The 24352-nt window shown below is 43.4% G+C and overlaps 4 protein-coding genes across 5 annotated transcripts; 2 read left to right on the forward strand and 2 right to left on the reverse strand.

Annotated features, from left to right (window-relative positions):
• The first annotated feature begins 922 nt into the window (after positions 1 to 922).
• LOC112874484 (DExH-box ATP-dependent RNA helicase DExH1) lies at positions 923 to 14006 on the forward strand. The gene is given in 17 exon segments (XM_025937818.1): positions 923 to 1167; positions 1170 to 1235; positions 1881 to 2029; positions 2266 to 2365; positions 2455 to 2652; positions 2801 to 2896; positions 3311 to 3586; positions 4104 to 4307; positions 4399 to 4551; positions 4802 to 4894; positions 6285 to 6499; positions 7141 to 7300; positions 7385 to 7658; positions 7767 to 7959; positions 8305 to 8491; positions 12723 to 13091; positions 13625 to 14006. Coding segments are annotated over 17 exon segments (3096 nt in total). The 5' UTR covers positions 923 to 936; the 3' UTR covers positions 13757 to 14006.
• A 1131-nt stretch (positions 14007 to 15137) lies between these two features.
• On the forward strand, positions 15138 to 16982 carry LOC112875665. 2 transcript variants are annotated; one of them, XM_025939598.1, is made up of 2 exons: positions 15138 to 16344; positions 16433 to 16982. In XM_025939598.1, the coding sequence occupies exon 1, from the start codon at positions 15274 to 15276 to the stop codon at positions 15766 to 15768; it is 495 nt and encodes a 164-aa protein (XP_025795383.1). In that variant the 5' UTR covers positions 15138 to 15273; the 3' UTR covers positions 15769 to 16344; positions 16433 to 16982. The 2 variants fall into 2 exon arrangements, with proteins under 2 accessions (XP_025795383.1, XP_025795382.1); XM_025939597.1 differs by having other exon boundaries at positions 15138 to 16007; positions 16087 to 16982.
• A 458-nt stretch (positions 16983 to 17440) lies between these two features.
• On the reverse strand, positions 17441 to 20699 carry LOC112875664 (probable leucine-rich repeat receptor-like protein kinase At1g35710). Its single transcript, XM_025939596.1, has one exon. It carries the CDS (start codon positions 19130 to 19132, stop codon positions 17510 to 17512), a length of 1623 nt encoding a protein of 540 aa, XP_025795381.1. The 5' UTR covers positions 19133 to 20699; the 3' UTR covers positions 17441 to 17509.
• A 791-nt stretch (positions 20700 to 21490) lies between these two features.
• Positions 21491 to 23922, reverse strand: LOC112878248 (cyanate hydratase). Its single transcript, XM_025942689.1, has 4 exons — positions 23479 to 23922; positions 22589 to 22660; positions 22053 to 22161; positions 21491 to 21784 (listed from the first exon to the last, which is right to left on the reverse strand). Exons 1-4 carry the CDS (start codon positions 23751 to 23753, stop codon positions 21740 to 21742), a joined length of 501 nt encoding a protein of 166 aa, XP_025798474.1. The 5' UTR covers positions 23754 to 23922; the 3' UTR covers positions 21491 to 21739.
• Between the last annotated feature and the right edge of the window lie 430 nt (positions 23923 to 24352).

Raw genomic sequence — 24352 nt, forward strand, 5'->3', positions numbered from 1 at the left:
TACCGAGTACTGTATCATCTTTATGCTAAAATTCCTAATTTACATCTTACAGATGCACTCACATCATTTCAACCCGTGTTTAAATCATTTCAACACAAACCAATAGTAGGGCTGGTAAAAGATGAGATAGATTCTCTAGTTCATCAATCCCACAGAGTTACTCATTTACTGAAACACCCCAACCAGACTAAGCTATGAACATATTTCTCATTATGTGGTGACTTCGTCAATCTCGAGAATTTTGCCGGCTCAGTATTCAAAGATGCTCATAAGGGTAGAATTTACGTACGTGGGTTCATAGGGGTAAGTATGTGTGCGTTGTAAGTGTCTGAGTTGTATTGTGTAATCTCAAAAAATTTAGAGATTGGCTAAGAACATCACAATATAATTATTCTGAAAGATTTTTTATAATACCCATTTTAATTATTTTAAATTTGTCATAGATAATTCTTTGGGGCCTACCTTGGCTACCTCTCGTACGTAAAAACTCTTTCTTAATTGAAAGACAGGGCTCCTGCATGTTGGTTAAAAAAACATTTGTCAATTGTCATAGGTAACATTTAATGCAAACAATAGCTACTCCTGTTTGTGCCATTGATAACAGTTCTCCTTTCTTACTAAAAAACTACTACAAAAGAAAGTGATTATCTGTTTTCTGAGTGGGAAAGTGATTATCTGTCACTGTTTTGGATAATAAGAAAGAGAAACTTTCGCTTACCAGGTCCCCCTTAACATTCGGCCTAAACCATCCAACCTATTATATCGGGCCAGTGAGACTTGGCCCAAAAGCTCCAACCCATCGGCTCACTTAAAATTTATAAGCTAAAAAAATGCAAACCCATCGGCCCAGCCCAGCGAACGAGCCAAATTCTCCTACCCCCAAACGCATGAGAGGCACCCAGCCGGTTTATTTTGTGTTGCTCTTGCGCGACCCAGATGCTGCTCCACTCTTCCGCCTGCCGCGGCAGCCACGTCCTCCTCGCCTCCTGTAGCAACATCAGCGGCCGGTTCCTCCACTTCCCTTCCGCGTCCACCCCTCTCAAAACCCTAGGTGCACTCAGGACCCTTGCCGCCATGTCGTATCGCGGCGGGCGCGGGGGTGGCGGGCCCAACTCCCACCGCGGGGGCGGCCGCGGCGGCGGCAGGGGAGGCCGCGGCGGCGGCGGGGACGTGGGGAGGAGAGGTGGTGGGACCCGCAGTGGCGCGCGGAGCGGCTCCGGCAGAAGCAACGGGAGGTGAGGGCGCTCGGTACCGTGCCTCGGCGTGGCGATTCGATTGGTTGTTTCATGTAGATGTTTCCACGCGGCGGCCGCGAGTTCGTGGATCGTGATGCCGCAATGATTTTGTGCTTTTAATTCATCCTCCGAATTCTAAATTTTGCACGAGTGTTACAGAGTCCTTAGCAGCTTTCCATGTTAGTTGTATATAAGTTTCCTATGTTGGTTTGAACCAGAGCTTTACCGGAGTTCCGTGTATCTTTGGTAATTTTTTTGAAGCTTTAATGACCAAACGTTAATGTGCACTAGTCATGTAGTCTTCCACAGTTTGCAGTACCACTTCCACAGTTTCGAACTCTGCTTACTGGTTGCCTTGTTGCCCTGGTGGAACTGCCAGTTAGGTCCGTCATAAAACACAGTTTGGTTGCATCACTTCTGATATAACCTGTTTAGCTCTAATTTATTGTTAGGGACAGCAGTTGAGCTGGTTGTACAGCTTTGCTCTCTGCCCACTTGGTTTGGTAAACTTAGGCTGTTAGGCTGTGCAATTTGCCTGAGATGCATGGTTTGACAAAATTTCCTTCACTTGTTGTACACATCACATATGCTTTTGCTTGTCTTGTAGTAGTGACTTACAAGTTTTTGCATACTGACAATCTTCAGGTGGAAAACGTCGATGAGAATGAATGGTGGAACAGGATCAGACAATTAAGAGAAGGGACCCAACAGGAGCTAGTAGTCAAGCAGCGGAATTTTGGACGGGATGGACAGAACATACTTGCAGACATGGCTCATAGACAAGGGCTTTACTTGTAAGTATCACATTCCTAGTCTCCACTTCACATCTTTACGATCATTCTCAACTAGCATGAATAGATGCAATGGTGTTCGAGAAAAAAAAAGTAGATGCAATGCCTGGCTATGATCTCTGTTCTTAAACTTTGGTAGTTCTATCTATTCTGTGCACCTTCTGTTTAGTCTGTGAATCACAATTCAAAGCTGACAAATTGTACTTTACCCGGCTTGCCTTTTAACCCGGGGAAGATAGTAATGCATACAACAAGGGGAAGGCACTGGTATTCAGTAAGGTGCCATTACCTGATTATCGAGCAGATCTTGATGAGAGGCATGGATCAACTCAAAAAGAGGTGCTATGTGATATCTGATTGATACTGTATAATAACATGATTATAAGCGTCATTTTCTTGATCGTTGTTTCTATTTTTTACTGGAGCAGATTAAGATGTCTAATCAGATAGAGAGGCGAGTGGAAGACCTTTTGTCCAGGTCAAAGTTGAGTACCAATGATTCTGCAAGCTCATCTAATGTATCGATGAAAGCTTTGCCTAGCGCATCCTCATCAGTTGAACGACCAGCAGATATTGATAAAGAAAAGCTCAGCTCTCAGCTTAGGGATTTGCAGAATTCAAGGAAGGTATTGTCAATGACTGCAACTCCCTCCCCTCACCCCAACCCCCACCCCACCCCACCCCACCCCACCCACCCCACCCCCACCCCTTTTAACATTTTATACAATTTATGAGCATTCCTTCAGGGATCCTACCATCTATTTTTTCTTCCAGATGACGCCAAGTGCTAGATCAATGCAGTCTTTCAGGGAGAAATTACCTGCATTCAATATGAGAGAAGGGTTTCTGAAAGCAGTAGCAGCTAATCAGGTAAGATGCTTCAGTTTATTCTACTTTCTTGTGTACCCACTGAATGTTCTGTCTGAACAGTGCATGGTTTATAGCCTTAGTAGCAAATATCTTCTGCGGTATGCCCTGTTATTTTCCTTTGCGATTACTTGCTTTTCCTTTGTGCAGAAAGCTATCTTGTGAATGAATGGACATAATTAACATGAGTTCGAAGATCCTGGCATTGATCAGTGGTGACATATTCATCAAATGGTTACAGGGTTAATATTATGTTGTTTGTGATTGTTCATGTGTGCTAGATGTGAAATTGATCACATGTTCGAGAATGTGTATACTGTGGAGTTCTATTTCTTTTCTAGACATAATTGCTCTTACTTTTGTGGCCATTCCATTTCCTCTCTCTCTCTCTTAACTTGTGGGGTTTTCCTGTATCAGGTTCTGGTCATATCTGGTGAGACAGGTTGTGGTAAAACAACCCAGCTTCCACAGTTCATTCTGGAAGAAGAAATAGATAACCTCCGTGGTGCTGATTGCAGCATAATCTGTACTCAGCCCCGCCGTATATCTGCCATATCAGTAGCAGCAAGAGTAGCTTCTGAGAGAGGTGAAGAGCTCGGTGAGACTGTTGGGTACCAGATTCGCCTAGAATCAAAACGGTCTGCACAAACACGACTGCTGTTCTGCACTACTGGAGTTTTGCTTAGAAGACTGGTATGATTAATTTATAGAATTGATGAATTCATGTCCTAGGATAGCCAGGCCACTTAATCATTGCTTGTTTTGTTTTATCTTCTTTCTGAATTAAAATTGAAGTGCATTTTTCCTTAATTTGCTGGTGATTGCTACCTTTTGTTGTACATTGGAATTGGTATTTAGTTCTACATAGCTTACTTGGAAGCAGCTCCATAATTGATAGTATAAAATTAATCTCAAAACTAAGTTCCTTTAGTGAACATGCTCCTTAGTGAAAGTATTCTATACTGTCAGTCATTTCAATGCATTTAACTAATTTCGTGATTTGCGCACATGAGCTTAGTTACCTGTGGCATCTATACTTACGGATACCATCGCTGAATCGAGTGTGTACTGGCATAGTTTTCCTAACTCACTTCAGCCCACCTTAAGACTTGAACTGGCAATTCAATTCACCAGCTAGTTTATATTTTCTGGTATGCTGTCATTTTGGTTTCATTAGCCTTGATTTAATTGTTAATGATGTACTGTGTAGGTTCAAGAGCCCGACTTAGTTGGCGTAAGTCATTTACTAGTTGATGAAATTCATGAACGTGGCATGAACGAAGATTTTCTCATCATAATACTGCGTGACCTTCTACCAAGACGTCCAGACCTTCGCCTTGTATTGATGAGTGCAACTATAAATGCAGAACTGTTTTCCAAGTACTTCGGAGATGCTCCAATAATGCACATCCCGGTACTGAAATCTTTCTTGAACAACATCAATAGAAGACATGATGGATTCAATATTTCTGTATGTTATATTTAAGATGAGGTGTTTTGGACAGGGTTTCACCTTTCCTGTTACTGAGTTTTTTCTGGAAGATGTCTTAGAAAAGACTCGTTACAAAATCAAGTCCGAACGTGATAGTTCTGCAGGTAGTTCGAGAAAAAAGAGGCTTTCATCAGTTAAGAGTGATCCATTATCTGATCTGTTTGAGGTAAATTTCATTTTTTTTCTTGTCACATCAAACCTTTTCCCCCTTAATTTAGTCTGATGCGTATGGATTAGTCCAGTTGTGTACTTGTGATATGTGCATTGTGTCATACTGATTTAACATTTCTCTCTCTAATAAAGTTAAATAAAAACTGAAACTTTGTGAAACAAATCTTTGCAGAAACCAGGAGTGTTTGGTTTTCTTTCAACACTAGGAGCATATTATAGTTTGCTCACCTGATGTGTTTTTCCAGGACATTGACATTGATAAGGAATATGGAAATTACAGCATTACAACAAGGCAGTCCCTTGAAGCTTGGTCTGCTGCTGAACTAGATTTGAGCCTGGTATGTACTTCGTAATTTTTTCCTATAATTTAAGTGCATACATTTGATTTGACAATTAATCCCTCTGTTCAGATTTACTAGGCGCAGATTTTTTGTTTAGCTGTTCAGATATAGAGGGCACACACTCTTCCCAATGCAGAAATGTACATGATTACCCCTAGTTTGGTCCAGCATGCGCAATGGCATTGACTTATTGTTATTCCCAAGCAGTCACTTCTGTAAGCGTGAGCAGGCATGCAGCTCATGCAGCTGCATTAACTACCAGAGCAAACCCGGCATCAACAGGCTAGCAATGAATGCGCAATTAACACTAAGCAAGGGAAATATTGTCCATTGAACAACATCCTTGGTCTTTAAGCTGGAAAAATGGCGCCCTGTAAATCCAAATGGAGGGAGTAGCTTGAAGTTTTATGTTTTTGGTATTATTGCATTAAGAAGAGGAAAGGCTAAAATAGTCGAATACACACGCCACTATGCACCCAAAATGCACACCACTGCCCCAGCCACTGGGTTTTTTTACAGAATTACATTCGCGCCAAAAAACAACAACAATTGCCACAAAGACCCACTAGGCTGTCGCCAGAAACTCCTAGTCATAGAGCATGACAGCGACCACTGCACTTAGCCCTTTTGCATCTGCGAGCATCCATAGTTCAGCTTCTTCCTGCGCAAGCAAGAGGGCTCTATCAACACTAGGAGCAATCCTATCAAACACAGCATCGTTTCTGGCCTTCCAAATAGTCCATGCCCCCAGAACGACCAGGGTGTTGAAACCTCGCAGCGCACCGGCACTTATTCTGTCACCAGCTTGCTGCCACCACAAGAAGAAATCCGCATCATTTGGATGAGGCGTGACATCATGAAGCCCAAAATAATTGTGGATGTTAAACTAGTTTCATGAATATATCATTACATTAAGTGGATATATATGCTAGATGTTCAAAAGAAGGAAGAACGTGGGCAATTAAGGAGGGGGGGGGGGGCGGAGGGGGGGATCCATGGACTCCCAGGCAGTAGGGGGGGCTCGAGCCCCCCTAGCCCCCCCTCTAGATCCGCCACTGGTGGGGCCCTACACAATTGGTAGATTGTACAATCATCAATTTCTTTTATCAACATATGTACGGAGTAACTGTCAATAAGAGCTTTCCGAAGTATTGGCATGTGGTAATGCTTAAAGGGGCTTTGTTTTGTTGCTCATAGTGTCATTTCTTGCATGTTCTTTGTCACACTTGTCTACTTCATGGCTGTACTTCAACTCTGCACATCAACGTTATTTTAAACTAATTCACTGCCAACCATATCAAAGAAAAAACGTTGCATGCTAGGAACTTCTTTCAGTAACTCATTATAACCTATCTGTGCAGTTAACGCCTTCTTATTGATATTTTAGGTAGAAAATACAATTGAGTATATTTGTCGCTATGAAGCAGAAGGTGCAATTCTTGTCTTCCTTACCGGCTGGGATGAAATTTCAAAACTTCTGGACAAAATTAAAGGGAATACTTTCCTTGGAAGTTCAAACAGATTCCTTGTTCTTCCTTTGCATGGTTCTATGCCAACTGTCAATCAGCGTGAAATTTTTGACAGACCGCCAACTAATATGAGGTGAATCACTTAGCTACTTATCGAGAAAATAGAATATTCAGTGTGTTATGGACATGATTGCGATGCACATGTGCCAAACAAAGTTTTTCCTTTTTCTTTGACTAGCATAACTTCTCCTGGGCATCTTTTAACCACCATGCTTTGCTTAGGAAGTCGTAGAAATATGCTGGTTTTTTTACCCTTATAGCCTTAATGTTTCATTGATATCTCAACATCTCTATGATAGCAAAGTTTAATTTTCGTACTTAAGTAGCACATAGTTAAAATTACCATCAGGAAGTGAACTAACGAAGGTGCAAATTATGGCCTTGTTTAGCAAAGCATGAGTATTATTACCAATGAATTTGACTTCTGCCATTTCCCTTCCAGTACCCTTCTATGTGTACTAGTTCAATTTATTATGGTATGTTGAAACACATGTGATCATAAATGTATTTATTTCCTTTCTCATTACTTTTGCTTTATGTTAAAGTACCATTCTTTTTTATTTGAATGGTTTTTCTTGATGTTAGTTTTCATGTTATGCACACAACTGTTGTTGGACAATTTGTTTAAGCTGCATCTTGTAATGCCAATGATGTTCTATTTGAGCTACTTTACATTCCTTATTTATTTATTGACGACTATGTGTGTAATTTCAGAAAAATTGTTCTGGCAACCAATATTGCGGAGAGTAGTATCACTATAGATGATGTTGTCTATGTAATTGATTGTGGTAAGGCAAAGGAAACAAGTTATGATGCCTTGAACAAGCTTGCATGCCTTCTACCATCATGGATATCAAAAGCTTCTACTCATCAGGTATGTTGCTGCTGGCAATGTAACTAGGCATTGTGGCAAATTTGAAAAATCATTAATATTACCCTTGTTTGTTATGTTACACAGAGGCGAGGTCGTGCAGGCCGCGTTCAGCCAGGGTTTTGTTATAGGCTTTATCCAAAAGTCATTCATGATGCAATGCCACAGTTTCAATTGCCTGAAATTCTTAGGACTCCTTTGCAAGAACTATGCCTTACTATCAAAAGCTTACAGCTTGGAGCAGTATCCTCCTTTTTGGCAAAATCACTGCAACCTCCTGATCCTCTTTCTGTCAAGAATGCAATTGAGCTTCTTAAAACCATTGGCGCACTCGATGATATGGAGGAACTCACTTCTCTAGGTATGAAGTTGCTGCTGCTAGCCTGCATATAAGTGTTCTAGCCTATTCGATTTTATTCCAGGTTCCAGCTCATGTGCACTTTGCTCATCCGTGTTTTGTTCTGTACAGGACGACATCTCTGTACACTTCCACTGGATCCAAACCTTGGAAAAATGCTGCTCATGGGATCTGTATTCCAGTGCCTGGACCCAGTATTAACAATTGCTGCTGCTCTTGCATACCGTAATCCATTTGTGCTCCCAATTGATAGAAAAGAAGAAGCTGATGCTGTTAAAAGATCATTTGCTGGTGACTCCTGCAGGTAATTATTGTAACAGTTTTGTTACTTTGACATTTACTTAGGAATTTTTGGATACTTGACTAACAAGATGGTATTTCTACAACCATAGATAATAGAATCATGTCTGACTATTTTCGAAAAAAGAAAAACGAAATAAAAAAAACATGTATGTATGTGATTTGTTTGTCTTGTGCCTGTTTAAATGTAGCAATTTTTTTTAGTACTGGAATGTATGTCATGTGGTACAGTTGCTTCTTAGTCTAGATAGGTACTAGAGTAAATTTTATCTGGCAGCAATGCCATTCAATGCCAAAAGTTGTGTGAGGCTTCCAGGGGCTGATAATTTCTTGTAACTTCTTTTGCCAGTGATCACATTGCTCTTCTTAAGGCGTTTGTAGCATGGAAGGAAGCAAAACGTAGTGGCAGAGAACGTTCTTTCTGTTGGGAAAACTTTTTGTCCCCCATGACCCTGAAGATGATGGATGACATGCGAAATCAATTCTTTGATCTACTATCTGATATTGGGTTTGTTAGCAAGACAAGAGGAGTGAAGGTTAGTTATGAGCACTCCTTCACAAATATCGTTTATGCAACTATACATGGCTCTATTTCATTTCAAACGTGTAGTTCTCGTTGTTTCGATCTTACTATATAACTACACTAGGTTCGTGCCCGTGCGTTGCTATGGGCGACAAAAGATTTATAGTGCAATAAACAAAGTATTCAAAAAGACATTAGTAGTGTGAAAGTTAGAACGAACATATCAAATGAAAATAGTCAATTCAAAAACATTATTAATGTTGCGCGATGAAATAGTCCAAGACCTTTTAATCTCATAAATAAATGGCGTAGTACTTACAGTAGTACTTCAGCAAGATGAACACACAAGCACACATACAGACATGATCTATATAATATTTTTACAGGACCCGGACAGACAATGGATTAAAATCATCGGCAAACATATAGGGGCAAACACAAATAATCAAAGGGCATTTCCGGTCTATTAGGAAAACAAAGCTTCACATAAAACTATCTCAGTGTACCTAATAATATGGTTAAAAAATCCAAACTGGATTCATCACTTTCCCATTGGCGTTGTTGGGCAAGCATTACTCAAATTTTAGCACTAAATAAAAGAGGCAGTCGATTTCCCGAGCATCACATATCTTATCTAAGTTGTTTTGATATGCACGGCTTATCTAAGTTATTTTATCACAGGGAATGAGAATCAACAGCTGTGATAACATCATACCTGCCGTTGGTTGACATGCGAGTACTCCAGACATAACAATTAGAAGTCAAGTTACTGGCTATTTTGAATATGCATATTTAAACCTTAGGCAGATAAAACTTCACCTACAGGTTCATTTCTACATGCAATCTTTAACCATAGCAAGCTTAAGTTATTATCACACAGACTACAGAACCAGTGATGAATGACACTTAAGCTATTATGATTGGTTTTGGCAATCAGAACAAGCATGGTGGGTCAGGGCCAAATAGAATAACTGGAGAATATAGTTGTATTAATGTATCACCATTTGTAACAACCTAGCTCTGAGTTGCACATATCTACACTATGGCACCCACACCAGATATGTGCTGCAGGAGTGGTCCTGCCTCTACCGCTACTCCTTTTGTGCCCTCATGAGCTGAAAGGGGAACTAAATTTTTTCCCCTGCATTTGTCAAGATCCTTAGTTATTAACTCAAGGAACAAAGTCAATAAATATACCACAACCTGATTCGACTTTAATGATTATAGTAAAAATTGAGAATCCATATCATAATTCAACTCCAATCACATGAAAAGAATTAGCTTAGTTATTAGAATAAATAACCACTGATACTTATGCATATTTGTGTTTATGCCTGATATACCAGAAAGATGCAGATCACCAAATAATTTTGAAAGATATTAAACTTAGTTTAGTAGTTCTGCAACTATTTCAGATGTTAAACTGATTTACCATATCTCTACTTGGACTAATTAGTTTCAGTGTACCTACATAAATAGAGCATGGACAACACTGTATCAAAAATTGTAACACACGAATGACAAATAAAATGAATGCACTGTAGCAGACATAAAAAACAATCTAGCTTTTACTGCAGAGCATATCACAGCAAAAGAAAAGCGTAAGTCAATATGGTAAAAGTGAAATGCAAAATGTAAATTTGGCTCCCCAATTGTGCTTGCTCACTGGTTGCTTTGACCTGACGCTATTTTGAAAGAAAAAAAATAACAGAATAAATGAAACCATTGCTCTTCCATAGTTGCATTTCCTGATTTATTATTTGCTTTCATCATTTGACCAGCTTCACTATTTCATATCTCTAGAGCCCCATGAAAGACAAAGTTAGCCGACCAAGTGACTTATTGCAATGTCCTCCAATAGTCGAATAGAAAATGTTTTACAACAAACTATGGTATATTCACAATAATTTTCAAGTCATGCCCTAGATCACATCAAAATCTCTACTACTATGCATACTATTCTACCAAATCAGAGTATTAGTATACCATGTAATACCATGAAACTGTTTGACCAAAAATCCATCAGAACTGCTGTCTTAAAATACTGTATTGCAGCTATCCTTGTGAATAGAAAGAATTTTAGATCAAATTACCCCTAATTTTCCATCCTAAGCCAACCTTAAATGACAGAAATTATTTTGGGTCAGTATAGATCATGATATTTTCTTCCTCTCCATTTTTTCCTTTCTTCCCCTTGCCATGCCCTTGCCGTGAGCAACCTGGATACCTGATTTGCGTTCAAGTTCTGAATCCTTCATGGCAGCCATGGCTTTGTGGGTGCCTGCACACACGCACACAGGCAAGCCATGGTTTCTTCTTATGTGGGTGCCTGTAAGAACCCTCCAGAGATCAAAAAGTCGGACGGAACTTGCCGAGGAGGGATTTGTTGGTGAGGGCCCATTGACATCGAGAAATGCTGCAGATTGAAGAATCAAAATGGAGCCAGGAAGCAAGATAGCAGATTCACCTCGTTGAGGAAGATAGGGGGTAGGGGACGGCGCAGCCGGTCGACGGTCGAGCCCTCTGCTCGGCATGTTCGCGCAATGGGGACAACAAACGGCAGCGGATCTGGTGTGTTCGCGTGGCGGCGGCGGCGTGTTCGCGCGATGGATGGCGTGTTTCGCGCGATGGATGGCGGCAGATGCGGATGGTTGAGAGACAGCCCTGAGGCAGGAGGGGGAATCTGCGCAGAGGAGAGCCCGAACTCCGTCGGCTCGATCCGCGATCCGCCCGCAGCTCGGGCCCTGGCGGCGTAGGAGGGGGTTCTCCACCGTCTTGATCCGTCCACAGCTCGGGCCCGCCGCGGGGGAGGTGGGTTCTGCCTATAGCCGCGAGGACGGTGCACGGCACCGGGCGTGGCGGGGACGTCGGCATCCCGTGCGACGTCGTCCCGAGGCGGGCGCGGATCCGTGCGGCGGCGAGGACGGCGCGTGGCAGGCAGGCAGGCATGGTCCTGCGGTGGGATGGCGGGGAGTCTGGGACGGTTGTGCAGATCCGAGCGACGGGGCGGCCGGTGTGGAGGGAGGGGGGGGGGTGTGGCGGCAGCGCCTGGAGCGTGGGGCCCGTGTGCGCTGGGGTCGAGCGGGGGTCGCGCGCAGGGGAGGTCAGAGGAGCCCGTGCGCGCCAGGAGTCAAGATTGGGAGGATCTGGCATGCGAGTTGCGAGGGCGGGGATGGCTGGACAACGCGATGGCGGCGGCGCAGATCGGCACGCGGCCTGCGGCGGTGTGAGGGGAGGGCAGCGGCCAACGGAGAGGAGGGGGAGGTAGAGGGTCTGGCTTGTTTGGCGGAGGGGGAGGCAGAGAGGAGCGGGAGGGCGATCATACGGCCAAAAGTCGCTGGCGGACGTACGAAGGGGGAGTGACGAAAGGATCGCACCGAGGGTGTAGACAATTGAAAATTTTGTCTCCCTTAGCCCCTTTTTAGTAGTAGAGATTAGACTGTTTTGCTATTGATCTCTACTTTATTTCAAACATGCAATTCATGAACACCAGTACCTTATCGGCAAAATAAGGTTGGCTTTTTTTCTATTCAAACCTACTCCCTCCATCCCAAATTATAGGTGTTTTGGCTTTTCTAGGTACATAGGTTTTGCTATGCACCTAGATATACGCTATGTATAGATATATTGTAAAAACTATATATCTAGAAAAACCAAAACGACCAATAATTTGGACCCTATGGAGTATTTATACTAACATGTAGCATGCACACTAGTTGCCATTAGCATATCCATGCCTGTTTTTTGGGCAAGGTGCTGGCTGCTTTTCAGGGTGTGATGCACATTTAACCGGGTTTTTGAAATACCCCTTCCATTGATTTAACTCGCCTCACTAATTTTGATGTATTTTCACAAAATTTTGATATTTTAAATCATACTTCAAAATAGATTCCAAAAGGGTTCATTTTCCCTATACTGATATTTCTTACTGGTATTTCGGTTGAGGGCAAGACCTTTTATGTGATTTCAATCCCTTGTGCAACTAGGGACTTTACATTCCTGCGGCTCTCAGTAACCCAGTACTTCCATCCCTCTTCAAATAATATGATTATTGAATACACAGCTGCAATAATTTTGCTACCTGTGCTCTGTGCATTATCCTATACAGGATGTGAACAATACTAAACTGGTGCCTAATTACCGGACCTGTCAAGTATTTGTAGTTTGAATTCTGGGACACATGATTGTGTACGTTTTTTTTTAAAAGTCCACTATTGGCTTCTTACTTCCATGCTATGGTTCAGGCATATAACCAGTATGGCAGCGATCTCGAGGTGGTCCGTGCTGTCTTGTGTGCTGGGCTTTACCCGAATGTTGTACAATGTAAAAGGCGAGGAAAGAGGACGGCTTTCTACACCAAAGATGTGGGAAAAGTGGACATTCATCCTTCATCAGTGAATGCATTTGTGAACCAATTCCCGTTGCCTTACTTGGTTTACAGTGAGAAGGTTAAGACGGCTAGCATTTATGTGAGGGACTCCACAAATATATCAGACTATGCCCTTTTACTTTTTGGTGGTTCCCTTAGTCCAAACAAAACTGGAGAAGGCATTGAGATGCTCGGGGGTTATCTTCATTTCTCGGCCCAAAAGCGTACAATAGAGTTGATTCAGGTATGACCAACTTCAATATAAATAGTTCTCATTACTATTGCTCCAAAAAAAAAGATTTTTGTTACTACTCCCTCCGTCCCAAATTACAATTCGTTTTGCCTTTTCTAGATACATATATTTTTGCTATGCACCTAGATGTACATTATGTCTAGATTCATAGCAAAAACTATGTATCTAATAAAGTCAAAATGAATTTTAATTTGGGATGGAGGGAGTACATGCTTATACCTTGAAATCTAGAAATGATTAATGTTGAATTTGGACTCAAGCTTTAGAATTGTTGGCCCTGTTTACTGAGCATTTGTGTTCAAGTCCTTCTGAACTGAATCCTAAACATTCCCAGAATTCCTTTCATCTAAATTAACTTTTGGTGCTTGCCATTATTCTATAGAAACCAAGGTCCTACTGGCTCAGGATAAGATTAATTGAATCCTGAACGCCCACTGACAATTAATGGATAAAAAAGCTTGTTCAGGATAAGGTTATTACAATATGTTCTTTGTTCTAATTTGGGATTCATTTGCATTAAACAGAGATTAAGAGGTGAATTGGATAAACTCCTCCAGAGGAGGATTGAGGAACCTGGACTTGACATCTTTTCAGAAGGAAAGGGTGTTGTCGCGGCAGCTGTAGAACTTTTGCACAGTCAAAATGTGTACCACTAGATGCAGTCCATAGGGCAATTTTTGCACTAGACGGAAGTGATACTAGGCGATGCTTTCTGTAATATTTATAGAAGTTCTGTTTCCCATAGATGTTCGTGGCTCCTACAGTGTGGGTTCAATACCTCCCAATTCATGGAGGCAGGAAATTTTGAGATCTTGTCATTGTCACACAGGAGATGTATCAATGTGGTAACTCGATCAATTTATTTGCTATCTAATGTGTTAAGTGGAAGTGAATCTTGTTATCATTCATTTGATGTTTGGAGTGGGCCTTTGAACACTCCTTATGTGGCATTCTAGTTTGAGAGGGTTTCAAAATCCATATGGCAACCTGCCTAGAAAATCAACTACAAATTCATTAATTCTTGCTGTTTTGTAGAATGGGTTACTACACACTATTGCTGCTCTTCAATGAACTACTTGCTCCATTCAGAAGTAAGATGTAATTTGATCAAGGAAAAGTTAAACTTTACAAACTTTGACCAACAATTAGCTAAATCATATGAGCATAAAACTTGCACCAATATATTTTTGTTCAAAGCGGTTTTGAGATTATTTTGATTCTGTAGCAGTTGATGTATTTTTGCAAGAGAAATTAAGGGTCAAAATCAATACCTCTGTTAAAACATGTCTTGCTTTTCTAAACGAAGGGAGCATTCGCTTCTAAGCACAAAAGAGTACTAAATGAATGTTGGAAGTTTTCCTATGAGTAGTTCTGTTTGCTACATTATATTATGATTATTAGATAGAATGACATGAGTGCATAGGAATGTAAAAGGGTAAATATATGAAGGCAAAGAGTGTGAAAGAATTCTAGGTACAAAATTTTTCAATGGGCGGACCCAGCTCAGAGCTAGGGGATGGGGGTGTTTAAGCCTTCCTCTTCCCCCCTCCACTTTCTCCTCCTCTAGCTCCCCCTTGCCTGTAACCTCCCATGGATACGCCACTGTTTTTCATTGAGTTGAAAGCTGGAGATGTAGCCAGTTCTGAACATGTTATTACAAAGTTTTTTTCTTTTTCAAAAAAATTACAAAATTTTTAAATTTTGAGCACAGAGTTTTTTTTGCTATTTGAAAGTTAGAGATGTAGAGTGTTTTAAATATGTGGCTTCAAAGGTTTTGGATTCCAGATATAAATGATTTGATACATGATTGGGAGCTGGAAATGTACAAAGTTTTAATATGCAATTTCAGACTTTTGTATTCTGAGTACAAAGTTTATTCAAAGTACAAGGTTTTCCATTTGTAAATTGAAAGAAACAGTTGTACAAGTTTTAAATATGATATTCCAAAGTTTTTTAATTCTAGGTACAGAGTTTTTTATTATGTGATTTATGAGCTGGAGGTATAGAAAGTTTTGATATTCCGTGTACAAAATATTGAGAATTAAAAAAAATGTTTTGATCCTATTTGCGAAGAGTGTCTACACAGCAGTGCAGCAGAGAGGATAAGTCTCAAGCCCCCATCCACTCGAAGAACCTCCCGCTCGTCTGCTCCAATCCAGCAAGGCAGATAACCATGGCGCCCCTGGCCCTCCGCCCCACCATCTCGGCCACCGCCGCCTCCACGACGCTTGCGACCGCTGGCTCCCGCTGCCGCCACGCTGCCAAACCCCGCCGGCGCCCCACCATCACCTGCAAGGCGGAGCCGAGCGGCGGCAACAGCACCCTCGAGCTAGCCGCGGGTGCCGCCGGGCTGGCGTCGAGCGCGACCGTGGCGTGGTCCCTGTACACGCTGAACACGACGGGCTGCGGCCTGCCCCCGGGCCCCGGCGGCGCCCTCGGCGCGGCGGAGGGGGTCAGCTACCTCGTCGTGGCGGCCCTGGTCGGGTGGTCGGTCACCACCAAGGCGCGCACCGGGTCGGGCCTCCCGGCCGGCCCCTACGGCCTCCTCGGCGCCGCCGAGGGCGTTGCCTACCTCACCGTCGCCGCCATTGCCGTTGTCTTCGGCCTGCAGTTCTTCCAGCAGGGGTCGATCCCGGGTCCGTTGCCATCGGAGCAGTGCTTTGGCTGACCCTGTAGCTCATCCCCTTCACATTTTGCCGGTTGCAAAACTCTGGTTGGGTGCTGCTGAGAGTGAGTGAGTGAATGCAGTGTGCGATCTGTTTAACTGCAGTATATAGTTTGATTGGCTGCCGGCCTGCATGCCGATTTGATAACCGCTGAGATGAACGCCTGCTGGCCTGAGTTTGATAACCGCTGAGACGTACGCCGGCCGGCCCCTTCCTCCCTATACTCGAGCAGCATCTCAAGGTGCAGGCCTGAGCTCTTGGATTTTGATTCTGTGTTTATACAGTAGCTATGATTTTGCCTGCATTTCAATGTGTTTCAGAAACAATGGATCGTGAACATTTGTGGAGGAGTTCCAAACTTCCAATGTTTAGGAAAATGCAGCAAAAAATGCTAGATTGTCATACCCGAAATAGTATGGCCAGGCCATTGGAGGACACGTTAATGATTACATATAATCGAGGGCAATGTCAAGGAGGGAGCTAAAACATTGGACTATGCGAACACATTTTCTTCAGAGTTCAGGCCCATCAGGTGCATGTCGTCGTTCAGACGTTCAGGTCCTGGCCCTGCAGCGACGGTATGCAGCTATCTTCTTAGCAATCTTCTCCTGCATGTTGTCAACATACTGATAGAACGCATATCTCCACATTTTACTGCAAAACAAGATGCCCCAGGATAGCCAGAACCCAAAGATAAATCCAGCAACCACAAAGCAATACAACCACAATGTTCCTCTACCATCTTCCTGGCTTGTTCGACTGTGCGTTGGTGCTGTTGCGTTTGCACATTCTTTCAAAGGAGGACCGCATAGCCCTTGGTTGTTGCTGTATATTGATGGATCGTCAAGTGTCTGCAGCTGACTACCTGTCGGCATCCTTCCGGACAAACCATTGTTCGAGAGGTTTAAACTGCTTATAAACTTCAAATCGGCAAGGCTTGGAGGTATTTGTCCCGATAGTCGATTCCATGACAGGTCGAGGGATTCTAGCATCGCCAAATTGCCAATATATTCAGGGATACCACCCGTGAGATTATTTCTGGACAGGTTTAGGTACCTTAGTCCATGAAGGGTTGTGAGCTCTTCAGGGATCCATTGTGATAAAGAGTTGCATGACAAGTCTATACCTGTCACAAATGCAATGGTCTTGCTGTAAATGTAGTCCCCATTCTTCCAGACTAGTTCAATCCACTCTAAGTGCAAACCGTCATACATTATTTCTCCTCCTTGTTCTTGTACCATGCCGATAAGGTTAGTGAAGTCGACGATAAGGTTAGTGAAATCGACCGGCACAGGACCTTTAAGCTTGTTATGAGATAGATCCAATAGCTGAAGCTGACGGAATTTGAATATTTCTTGGGGTATGATGCCGTCAAACATGTTTGATGACAGCCGGAGAAACCTAAGTTTAGCCAAGCTCTCAGCTATCCAAGAAGGAATTTCACCTGAAAAACTATTCCCCCCAAGGTCTAGAGTGATTAATCGACTGCAGTTTCGAAGAAACAAAGGGAAAGTTCCGTTGAATTTGTTGCTGGCTATGTGTAGCGATTCAAGAGTAGCTGTGCGTGTGCTCGAGATTGGAAATGAACCACTAAAAGAATTCCTTGACAAATCCATGAACCATAAAGTTGGCAAATCCCACAGACAATCCAGCAGGTCACCATATAGGGCATTATTTGACAGGTCAAGAAGATACAGATAGCTAGCCTTACAAAGCACTATCGGTATGGTGCCAGTAATGTAGTTAAGAGGCGAGGGCAAGGATCTCAATATCTGGAAATGAGAGGTTTGGCGAAGAATCGGACTGGTCAGCAACAAGAAGGCCATATGCATCACCAGTAAGGCTACAATTTGACAGGTCAAGTAAGGCAAGGTTAGAAAGGTTACTCAGTGTTAGAGGCATGGGTCCTGACAAATAATTGTAACTTAAATCTAGTGAGTAAATTTCAAGCAGTGCCCCCAGTCCTGCAGGAACTGTGCCGGCAAGAAGATTATGTCCCAGGTTGAGAGTTCCCGGACCAGTTATGTTTCCAAGTGTAGGAGGTATTTCACCGCTAATTTCATTTTCACCTAGCTCCAGAACAGTGAGCTGAACAAACTCACTCAACTCCCGTGGAAGTGCCCCATACAGCTGATTTTGAGTAAGATAGATTCTCAGAAGTTGTTTAGGAAGCGTACCGATCCACTCCGTGATGTCCCCAAGAATATTGTTTGCTGCGAGATCAAGAGATGCGAGGGACGTGCAGTTCTGGAAGTTCAGATCATGAAGGCTCTGAAACCCATTGCCGTTTGCGGCAAAATTTTGCAGTGCTCCTCCTCTTGTGCAAATGGACTGTGGGAACAGCCGGGAGAACCTGTTCCTGGAAATTTCGACATGATTTAGGCTGCTCTTGTTCCCGAGCTGTGTGGCGATGTGGCCTTCGAGCTGATTGCTCGACACAAACAAGGCCGTGAGCTTTACAAGCTGGGAGAGGGTGAGCGGCAGCTCCTCCTCCAAATGGTTGTCCGCGAGGTCCATGATCTGCAGCTCCGTGATGTTGCCGATCTCTGGCGGGATGCTCCCCGTCAGTTTGTTGCCGCCCAGATACAGCGATCTGACCTTCTCGAGCCTCCCTATTTCCGGCGGAATCGAGCCTGTCAGACTGTTGCCGTCGAGTCTGAGGTCCTCCAATCTCGTCAGGTTGGCGATCTCCACCGGGATCGCACCGACCAGCCCCAAAGATCCCAAGTCCAGCGCCGCGAGCTGCTTGAGCTTCCCAATGCTGCGTGGGATCGACCCCGTCAGATGCTTGTTGCTCGTGATCCTCAACAAAGCCAAGCTCGTCGAGTTGCCGATCCCCTCCGGTATGGTGCCGTGCAAGTAGTAGTTTTGCTCCAGGACAAGGGTTTCCAGGCGAGGGAGCGCCGAGAAGTCGAGCCCGGCCAGCGTCCCGTTTAGAACCACGTTGCTGAGGCTGAGCTCGGTGACGTCACCGGCGGTGTTGCAGGCGACGAACGCCCAGCCGCACGGGCTGGTGGTGGTGGTGGCGGTGGAGTTGGCCGCCAGGTTCCACGAGCTGAGGGACTCGTAGTCGTCGACACCGGCCAAGCTCGCCTTCCATCTGAGTAGCGCTTGTGCTTCGCGCCGTCCGCCGCCAGCAATCACTGGCGCGGCGGCGCAAAGGAGGAGAGGGATGCAGGGGAGGAGGAGAAGGCCGTGGAGATGGAGGTGATTCATGAGAGGTTCGAGCTCAGGGTCAGGATTCTGGTGTGGTTTGTGTAATTGTGTGAGAGCGACTGAATGGCCGAGTAGTTTATCGAGGCCGGCCTGCGCGCCAAGGAGTAAACCGAGAGCTAGCACGGCTACCAGTTCCAAAGGTGCATCCATGTTCGTTCAGTGAGTCAAGGGGCTAGCCGGCTAAGACCATAATAAGAAACTGATTCAGAGTGCATCGACTCTTTGATTGGTGTAGCAGCATGACAACTACTCCGTTCGTCAGGTCGAGTCGATCCGACGTCTGATCATTGGTCCGAAAGCGACTTGGGGGCGACTTGCACATCGCAGTCCGAAGCCGGCAGTGCACCCAAGTGCAGCCAATGCCTCCTATGTCTTTGACCTGACATCAGTCCTCATACAGATCAGAGGTTGTTCAAACCTAGGCTGAAGATTTATCTTAGCAAACAAAAAAACTGATGATTTATATCACCTAATTATGCACCACTGATCTTGGATCTTGAAAAAAAAATATTACGAGTACGGTACATTCTTGCACCATGTAAAGAATATGAACCCGGTAGAAACTCTTAGATGACGGTGTCGAAGCAACTACGACAGGAGGACAAGATTCTGGAGAAGCCAATTGTAAATTCACAACTCTAAAACAGTACAACTGATTGTCGCTCTCTTAAAAACTCTACTTTACCCTTTAGGACTCTCGATTCTTGCCCTATACAAGAATCTAGCGTCATAGAGTTGTCTAGTCTAATTATCTTACCGCCCCTAATTGCCCGTACAAACCTTGGATAAGACCTTATATTGGCTTGAGTTTTTAAAACTTATGGGATGTTGATTACTTGTGTCATACAAGGCCAGATATAACATATGCAATAAGCGTGGCAAATAGATATACGCATGATCCTTTGAGTGGACACATGATGCAGTCTGTAGAATCCTGTGGTATTTGAAGAGGTTCTGGAAAAGTACTATGCTTCAAAAGAAATGATCACCTAAATGTGAAAGGCTAGTGTGATGTAGATTGTGCACACCAGTGAAAATTTTTAACCTCCTACCTATATTCTAAAATTCTAAAGTTTAACACACAGATTATCAATACAACGATGTTGTGTACTTAAGTTCTTCAGCTCATCCTTAACATATCCAACAACATATACTCAACGGTGCATGTAATAGTCGTCTAGCCAGGCAGCTAGCTAAATACAGTCAAATCCAACTAGAAGACTCCGATATGGGCCAATGAGGTCTGAATCTCTAACAATAAATCAGAAGTCGCTCGACGTTTGCGCGCATGACAGCCTCTGCCTTGGTTTCTTGCAATCTGCAGCGGAAAATGCTACTAGCCAGCACACCTAGCATAGGGCAGCATGGCATGCAGTCATGCAATTTAGCCCTTGGCAAGCAAGCAATGCACGTACATATAATTCACGCATATATAAGCCATCAAGCACAGAAGCGATTGTTATTCTCAAATGCCTATATTTATTTTTCTTATCTTAAATACATATAGTATAATGAAAAAATTAAAACTTATGTTATAATCTTTTCAGTAAACATGGCTAAACTAAAAAAGAAGATATTTATATTATTTTAGAAAAGAAAGAGATTGCAAATTTGCAATACGTTAGCAGATGGCTGCTTGTATGCTACGAAATCATATGAAGTGTAAATAGAATATATGTGAAGCATTTTCTCTATCTAAAATATTGGTGACACGTATATATATATATATATATATATATATATATATATATATATATATATATATATATATATATATATATATATATCGATATATTTTCTCACGTATAGTATAAAATGTCCAGTCGGCCCCCCTAGTTCAAAATTCCTGGTTCCGCCACTGATTGTGCAAGTTGCCCAGAATTCCAGAAAAAAGTGTTAAACTGTTAATCCACTTCATTCGCCAAACGAATGTTATCTTCGCTTCACGGCAACAACAAAAATCAGCATCTCGCTTGTCCGACCTTTTTTTTTTTCCAAGGGATGTGATTTGGGACATAAGGAAGCAGTGGCGCCTCTATCAACTGCAGGGGCGGAGTATAGAGCCATGTCTATTTATTTAAGTGAGCTGCTATGGGTAAGGAACTTATTGTCCAAGTTAAAGCTAAGGAAGGTCTGCGACAAACATTGCTAATATTCTGGTTTAACACGACAGAACAAGCCTGTGGAAATTGGTCGCTTCTTCATCAATGAGCTTCAGGTGAGCAAGTAGCAAATTGTTTAATGGAAGTTTGGGACTCAAAAAATATATGTCAGCTTCTAGCAAGATGGGACAATTCACAATTGACATCTATCATCCATCTTGAAGAGAGTGTTTTGTTGTAAATGAGTTGTATGCATTAGAGTTGGTGTTCCAGGCCCAAGAGGCCCATGTATTTATGATAAATATGTACTAAAGGATGTGAGAGGAGTGTAATCTTTTTTTTTTCGATTCCAGAACTTTCTCCAACATACTTCCACACGAGCCAATCTGTAGACGATTCATGTACATCCATAAACAAATGCTTATTTATTTTAAATTATGACATCATCAAATGTAGTCGAACAATCATGTGTTTATTCTTTATTGGCGTACCTGTAAAAGCTAGCAAGGGTGAAACCAGGCTTTAGCAGTTCATGTGTGCATCAGTTCAGGGCCTGTTTACTTTCGTTGATTATTTGGAAAGAAAAAGAAAAGGCACGCTCGACCCAAATTGCGACATGGTGGTTCCATGTCGTGAAAGAATCTTTCTCCCCGTCTCAAGATGTCTTGCGGGCCGGCCTCGACATCATGTGTTCAGATTTCTGCACATGTGAAAAGGTATAACTGCATAAGTGTGTATGCTTAGGTGTCCCAGTCAGATGATAATCCTATCAACATATAATGATCATTTTTTATAATAATATAAAAAAACATATAATGATCATTGTAATTATATCAAAAGATCTGCCGACTCATTCAAGGATTGTATATTTATCTGCTAAATTTTTTAATTTGTATTGGTAGCAAGGTAAGCGCCAAGAGCTTGTCAGGAACAGAGCGGCAGGCGAAAAACAAGAAAAGGACACGAACCTGTTCAGTGTAAGGCAGATACTTCCCGTCAAATGTGACCACTACACGATCTTTGCCGTCAGCACCTTGAACCTTGTCAACTGAACAGTAGAAATCTATGGCCGACATGCTGCAATAAGAAGCAACGAAAATGTAGTAACACAAAGTTATTAACACAAAGATAAGATATATAACAGTGTCGACATTTAACAGACCATTCAACGGAGTTTCATGGGCAGAGGATTCCATGGATATATTTGCTAACTGCACACATTCAGGTGTTTATTGGGGTTTCGACAGGCACAGGCAAGAATGACGCTGCACAAGAATTTAAAAGCATTCCAAGTTCTAATAAATGTCTACACGCAAACACAGAGACATCATACAGAATATAAAAGAAACTTGAAAGTGATGCCAATGGCAGTGTTTTCAAAGGACTTTGTATCCTCTCTTAAGCATAAGAAATGGATTTACTAACTTGTATATCACACAATAGTTCGTGCCCAACTACCAGAACAAGAATTTATGCATAAATGAATCATAGGTGGATCTCTTACATTCCATCACCGAACTCCTCATTGATGATTTCCTTGATGCTCTCTCCAAAATGCATGACAGCTTCATTCAATCTGTGTGCAATATGTAGTAACATTGTTAGTAAGAACACTATTCTAATATCTGATAAGTTACTGATAAAATGGATGGAAGAAAAACAAGTCATGGACTAAAGAAGCTCTGAATATAAGCAACACCATACAACTTTAGCAAGCTGCTGACAAGAATGCTGAAAACTGTCAAGCTCAACATGCAAACTTGCAGAATTTGGATATTCTTAACCAAGGATTGGGGCATTGGTCTCGGGACTCGGAGCTATCTAGTCTTCTAGTCATTATGTGGGTTGTGGACTGTAGACATTCTTGTACACTGATTCTAAGTTTCTAACTTATACGGAGGATGTTTCAGGCAGACTAGTGGAAAGGTTTTAGCAAAGTGCATCTTTATCAAACATAGTGCCATTTTTGCAACTTGCATCCTGCCCTCTCGTTTCTTTAATCTTTATTCACCACTATAGCTTGAATATGGATCATTATCTAAAAGAAGTAGCATAACTAAAGATAAACTTGTGCATAGCATTCGGACCACATGCACATTCAGTCTTCTGAAATTTAAAGGTTGGGGAAAACTGTAGCCACATCTTTAATACAAGTTAGCTATTTGCAGGGTAACTATGTCACTTGGGAAGGCAAATTCTAGTTGCAAATTCTACATCTGCACGTGCACAGGTTTACGGTCCCCCCAACAAATTGCCCAGGCATTCTTCGTCTAGCAAGCATGCTAACATCGACATAAACAAGTATTACCTATTACGGAGACAGTTAAAAATAGGCAATTGGCAACATCCTCGTATACAGGGGCAGAGGGAAGAATGGATGGGGGCTCGGGGCACCTGTATATGGCGGGCTCGTGGACGATGTCGGGGTGGTAGGACCGGAACGGCGGCTGCATCATGAGGTTGACGAGGTCGTCGGTAAGCGCGGGCAGGGCCGCCCTGAGCTTGGGCGCCGTGTCGGGCTTGAGCTGCGCCTGGCGCCGCAGCAGCTGCGCGACGTAGACGTTGGTGAGCCCCGTCTCGGCCGCCACGTCCGAGAAGCTCTTCCCGGACTCGGCCTTCGCGTCCATCAGGCTCCGCACCACCTCCGCCCTCGCGCTGCTCTCCTCCATGCGCACCCCCGGCCCTTCCGATCCCTCCCACACCCGGTCGCTCTGCTACCCGCCGCGCTGCTCACGAGGTGCTCGAGGAAGTGGGCGCGGCAGGTGAGGACTGGGGAGGCGAGGCGAGGCGGGACGGCACGGGTGATGTGGGCAGCGCGGCGTGTAGCGGCCAGGTGGGTGGCTGTGGTTGCCTGCCGCGCGGCGGGGTGGGTAAGCCGCCGCCGCCGGCCGGAGGGAGCTCGCGAACCCAGACACGGCTCCGGAGGTGGGCCGGTGGGCCGTGGCGTCACATGGGCTGTTCTACTACGGATAGCGATTGTTGAGCCCACGCACCCACCCATGAAGGAAAAGCTCCGGGCCGAAAAGAAATTATCGTTGGGCGCGGGCTAAACTTCGAGCGCGAACCAACGCGCGCAGCGAGCTAGGCCACTTAGTTTTTGGAATGGCTTTCTTTTAATTACGAGGAAGGCGCGCACGCTCACGCATGAGGCCTCATGTAATGCGACGAAGGTGTACGTTTTCCACGAGCCGAGAACTCGAAGCACGGTAGAACTAGCTGTGCAGCAGCAACATTAATCGTCTGAAGACATGGTAGCTTTCTGCTTTCT

The sequence above is a fragment of the Panicum hallii genome, chromosome 9, assembly GCF_002211085.1.
Source record: "Panicum hallii strain FIL2 chromosome 9, PHallii_v3.1, whole genome shotgun sequence".
Lineage (NCBI taxonomy): Eukaryota > Viridiplantae > Streptophyta > Magnoliopsida > Poales > Poaceae > Panicum > Panicum hallii.